We start from the raw sequence: 5,401 nt of genomic DNA on the forward strand, positions 1-5,401 counted from the left end.
TCCCCCATCAGCCCTTGGTACTTGGCTTTGCTCAGTTGCTCTCCCAGTCTGGTGTTCTCCTAGTCGAAGTGGCAGGTGATAAACCCGTTATGTGCATTGAGTTTCTGAGCTGGAGTATTACCCTTAGAAAGGGTGGGGACTAGAACATGACGTCTCCTCACCGGGACCTTCCATTGGCTAATAGCACAGTCAGGTGACTCATGGGTCACGTTTCCCCGCCCCTTCACGTGACACAAAGGAGAGGCATGGAGGAGAGCTGGGATGTAAAGAGAACGCAAGTGACATACAACCCACTGAAAATGACCATTTATTGTATTGAGACTCGAAGGGACAGGATCGAATCAGATGCACAGCTCAGACACAAGGAGCAGAAGTGGCTGTGGGGATGTTTGTGCCTTTCTCCCTGTTCTGCCTTAGAATCTCATTCGTCCCCCAACTGTGATGCGGGAGTGGCGGAGAACACGGCCGAGCTGCTTCCTCACTTTTTTGAAAAATCTTCCAAACCTGGACCGCCGGACACGAGTAGGCTAGAGAGAGAGAAGCACATTCGTAAGGGGTTCCAGGGAGACAGGGAGCCACTCTACCTGATGCTCAGAGAACTCCACTCCTCTGTCTGGCACTTATGATCTAGGGGGGAGGGAATGTCTTTAGGTGTCGCTGGGTTCTCCTTTAAGAACAGCACCGGCCCATCCCTACTTGCTTTGCACTGCCCTAAGAGGGAGCTCTTGAGTTTCAAGGGCGATTTTTCACTCCTGATCCTGGGGCCAGGAGGAGCTGGGGGCCCGGAGGAGAAGATACTTGCACACCGGGATGTGGGGGAAAAACCCTGCCATTGCACTCACACCTTTGGGGAACAGAGCAACCTTAGCGCGCAGGCCAGATCCTCAGCTGGTGTAAATCGTGGCAGCTCTGTTGAGTTCCGTAGAGTTTTGCCCCTTCACGCCAGCTGAGGTCTGACTCTGCGTGTGACTCCTGCCCTCTTGACTGGGAGAGGGCAATGTGTTATGTGCACTATAAGGGATGGGGAGTGGAAGGGCTGATGTTCTGGAGAAGAACTTTCATAGTGGCCTAAAGTTAAAGATCCAGACACTGCAGCTGCTCCCCACCTCTCTGTGAAGGGCCCTGCTAGGTGGTGAGGGAAGAACCTTGCTGGGGCTGTTGAGTGAGAATGGGGACATCCCCTGCTCTAATCAGGGTCTTCATCCCATAATGTTCCCAAAGTCACTAGCCCATCAGGGTCACCTAGAAGCAGGTGGCCTAGAGGGACCCAAGTCCCCCCCTTTCCTGCCCACCTCAGTCCCATGTGAACTCCATAGATCCTAGCATGGCACCTTTCTTTGGTGCATGTGGATCTGTTTGTCCGATGGGAGTATGCCCCAAGCTGATGCCGTGTGGAATCCCTGGCCAGGAACCCAGCTGGATAAGGCTGCCCTGACTCTGCCAGGCCCCTACGATGGCCATGCAGGTCCCTCAGCAGGTCACCTGAGCGTAAACCTTCCTTACCTCCTCAGCCACTGTGTCACAGGTGATCAGGATGGTGGCCGGCTGCTGCTCAGGGAAGATGTAACCTGAACAGTCTCTCACCAGCTGCCAGGGAGTAAAGGTGATAAGAGCTCAGAAAAGGCATGGAAGAGGTCAAGGGTCAGTTTATTAATCTCTGCAGCCCTGGCGTTGGGAGCAGACCTTGCGCCTTGGGGTGGGTCTGCTGAGGTATAGACTGATCTCCCCGGGGCAGGGACCACCCCACTCCCTTCTGAAATGTCTGGAAATCAGCCAGCACATGGTGGCCAGCCGTCTCCTGTAGGGGAGTGTGCCTTGACGGTAGCACATGCCAGGAAGTGGAATTAGCTCCACAGAGTTCAGATCGTTTGGTCTCTGAGAAGCTGCAGCAAAGTTCTGTTTGTTGGTACCTCCTGGGCTGTGTCCCTGTTAGCTGCCTCCTGGTCTGGTGCTTAACTAGGGACGTTACAACATGGGCATGATAACTCTATGCTGAAAGGTGCTCATGGCTCCTCATCCCAGGGGTCTTGCATGCAAAAGTGCTCAGGGAACCAACAGCAGGAGTAACCCAGGCTCTTGTGGTGCAAAACAGCTGGATTGACTGCAGAGAGTGGGTGGCTGACAACCAGAGCAGCCCATGCGGCCAAAGGAAGGGCATGGAGCTACAACCGGGGGGATTTGCTAACTTCCAAACGCAGGGCCTGGAACAGTGCTGGAACTGGAACAGGGCCTGGAACAGTGCTAAGCGGTTGGGGGGAGCCTGGGAGACTAGGCGAGAAGCCAGCGCAAACAGGCTGCCGCTGCCCGGGACGGGGCGGCTGCCCTATCTGATCTGGCATTTCTGCCGCAAGGAGTGGCCTCCATGCGGTTTTGTTCCTACTGCTGTTTAGGGGCCCAGGAGCTTGGGTATGTTTTGTAAACAGAGTAGAAAATAGCCAGCCTCTGCAGCCCCGATTTCTCACCCAAACCACCCGGCAAGGCCCTGACTGCTTGGCCGAAGGAGCAACAAAAGCGATCATGCAGCTCCCACCAGCCTGCTCTGTGGCTGGAGAAGGGGAGCTGCTCACACTCACGGGGCTAGGGGCCATCTGCAAGGGGAGTGTTCTACCACAGAGGAGCAGAAATAACTCTGTCACCTAGCAGGTGAATGTATCTTGTCTTAGTTCCTTCTTCCATTTCTTTAATCTCCCCTTTCCCACTCCAGCATGTCCAGCACATTCTGGCCAGCTCCAGACCACTGCTTCATTAGGCTTTCCCCCTCTTTAACCCCTTTTTTTCCCTCTGAAAAGCACCATTCCCTTCTCTCTGATTTCGTCTCTCTTCGGTTCACTCCATGCTCTTGCTTCTGCTGTCTCTGCCCCCTTCTGCTACCGTATTCTCTGTCTCTTGGCCTCGTGTTTCCCACGTGGTCCATTGTCTCTGCCCCCATCTGGAATAAATCTTGGTATAGCTACAGCCCTCTACTTTTAGGAAGGAATGTGAATATTAGTATCCCCATGTCACAGATGGAGAAACTGAGGCACGGTGTTTTTGAGGGACTTGGCCAAGGCCGCGGAGTGGGTCAGTGGCCGATCAGAGGAGTTTCTTGCTCTCAGTTCTAACCTTAGCTCACTAGATCATATTGTTTTTCCTGCTGCTGAGCTGTTGTCCCCACCTGTGGGCACAGAGAGACCGGGCAGCAGGCCGAGTATCACTGGTTGCAATCGAGTAACAGCTCCTTACAACTTTCTGCTCTGCAGTTGCGTCCCCTCTCTGTGCCTCAGTTTACCCACCTGCAAATGAGGATTATAATACTGACCTGCCTCGCAGGGAAATTACTAGATTTTGAGGCCACAATGTGATAATCTAATCTGACCTCTTGCAGGCTAGAGAATTTCACCCAGTGATCGCTGCATCAGACCCAGTAACCCAGGGTTGAACTAAAGCAGACCTTTGAGAAAGAGACATCTAGTTTTGATATAAAGACACCAAGTGCTGGAGGGCCCACCACTTGGGAAGTGGTTCCAATGGTTAATTGCCCTCATCATTAGGAATAATTCATTAATATTTGTGAACTGATTTGGCAGCTCTGGATGGGGAAAATGCAACATATTATATGTTGAATCTGCTAGACTTCAATATAGTATGTGTGACATAGTGCATTTAACAGTCTGTCATGTTATATTTGCTACTTATCAGAAACATTACTCTATAGATAGGTGCCATTTGGATAAGTTAATGTTACTCTGAAAATTGTCACTCTCCCCCCCGCCCCACATAAAATGTCAACAGAAATTTTTTCATGCACTGCACTGACCAATCCATTGGAAAGTACCATTCTGTGTTATTTGTACCTGGAGTGAGTGCATGGGCTTTGGGTGGGGGACCTCGCTGAGATAATGTTCCTTATATAAGGTCTGAAGAACCTTGACTGAGCTGATCGGTGATCTGCAGAATTATTTAAATCAGATTGAAGCAATGAATTCATAGGGAAGCAGCTTGGCCGAGTGGACCGGGCACTGGGCTGGGAATCAGGAGACTAGGACTTTATTCCTGGCACTGCTGCGTGAACTTGGACAAGTCAAGTCACTTTGTGTGTTTCACCTCCTGCTCTTTGCTTAGACCGTAAGTTCTTTGGAGCAGGGACAGATTCTCACTCTCTGTGTGTGTACAGTGCCTAGCACAATGCAGCCCTGCTGTTCGTTGGGGTTTCTAAATTCAAATGTAATGTAAATAGTAATAAACATGCACAATTTTCCATACAGCATGTGATCCCTTACCCCATCCTCTTTGAAGTCACACTGCTCCGTGACAGCTTTCTCCGACACTGGACACACAGTCTCTTTAATGAGGAAGTTCAGCTCTTGAGTGCTTTGAGAATTTTCGTCCTAAGATATTAAATGAAAAGACAGATATCTATGATATAAAAGAACAAAACAAAGTCTTCTGGGGGAGCAGCAACGTTCCAGACCCCACTGTTGTGCTTGTCCAGCAGCTGCAATTCACCAGCAGGATGGGCTTGATCCCAAGGCCCCTGAAGTCACTGGGAGTCTTTGTGTTGATTTCCTTGGGCTTTGGATCAGGCCTGATGTCCAGTAGCTCAGCACCAGCCTTCAGCCACCCAACAGAAACTACAACCTGGTGTCAGCACTTTTTTTTCTCGTGAGTTTGAAACAACAGGGCCTGATCTTGCACGTGTGGAAATCAGTAGTAGCCAAGGGCTTTTGTCTGCACCTTGCTGGAGGTGCTCAATGCCCAAGAGGATGATTGGACCCCTGTTTGAGTTGGCCTGAGTATGCGGAAGCCCAGAGTCCTGAGTGGTCCATGATTTCAGTCAGCAGCTAATACACGTCTGGGCTCCGAAGTAATTCATTAGAATTTAAGGCCAGAAGGGACCATTTGATCATCTAGTCTGATCTCCTGTTATTCCCTGGGTACTTACCCATCCAGGCTGAGGGTCTGCCTCTAGGAGCCGGAAGAGAGAGTCTCCAGGTGCCTTCTGGTTGTAGAGGTCAACAGCATGAGAAACTGCCACTTCATAGCTCCGTGTCTGCGGCAGAGGTGACGTGGTGGTTGCTACGGCCACCCCGAGCATCATTAGGACTCCCCAGCCTCTCTCCATCCTTGGTCCCAGGCTTTTCAGCATGAGGTGGAAATGCAGCCCTGTGGCTCCTGGGCAACCCTTTTATGCGCTGCCTCCTCTGGTACCTCAGGTAAAGTGGATGGAGACTGATTGGCTACTTACTTGGGTTTTCCCAAAGGCTGCAACCTTCCCTTGCACTTACAGGAAATTGCAGCTGTCAAAAGCGCTAGGGCATGCAAAAAGGGGGAGCTCAGCTAGAACGGTGGGTGCAGGGGATTTTCTTTATTGCTCAAATCCTGGCTGGATTAGCACACACACATGCTGGGAGGAGGAGGGGAA

At 51.2% G+C, this 5,401-nt stretch overlaps 1 protein-coding gene across 1 annotated transcript; it reads right to left on the bottom strand.

Moving 5' to 3' along the window:
* Positions 1-291: 291 nt before the first annotated feature.
* On the bottom strand, positions 292-5,168 carry LOC102946426 (cathelicidin-related peptide Oh-Cath). The gene is made up of 4 exons (XM_007066447.4): positions 4,922-5,168; positions 4,260-4,367; positions 1,504-1,587; positions 292-527 (listed from the first exon to the last, which is right to left on the bottom strand). The coding sequence occupies exons 1-4, from the start codon at positions 5,123-5,125 to the stop codon at positions 414-416; spliced, it is 510 nt and encodes a 169-aa protein (XP_007066509.2). The 5' UTR covers positions 5,126-5,168; the 3' UTR covers positions 292-413.
* Between the last annotated feature and the right edge of the window lie 233 nt (positions 5,169-5,401).

This window comes from Chelonia mydas, chromosome 2 (genome assembly GCF_015237465.2).
Source record: "Chelonia mydas isolate rCheMyd1 chromosome 2, rCheMyd1.pri.v2, whole genome shotgun sequence".
NCBI lineage: Eukaryota > Metazoa > Chordata > Testudines > Cheloniidae > Chelonia > Chelonia mydas.

Coding starts and splice junctions, on each gene's coding strand:
- LOC102946426 (XM_007066447.4), bottom strand. CDS start 5,125: ATGCTGAAAAGCCTGGGACCAAGGATGGAGAGAGGCTGGGGAGTCCTA. Junction 4,368..4,921: donor CAGACCCTCAGCCTGGATGG/GTAAGTACCCAG, acceptor TTAATATCTTAG/GACGAAAATTCTCAAAGCAC. Junction 1,588..4,259: donor GTGACTTCAAAGAGGATGGG/GTAAGGGATCAC, acceptor ACTCCCTGGCAG/CTGGTGAGAGACTGTTCAGG.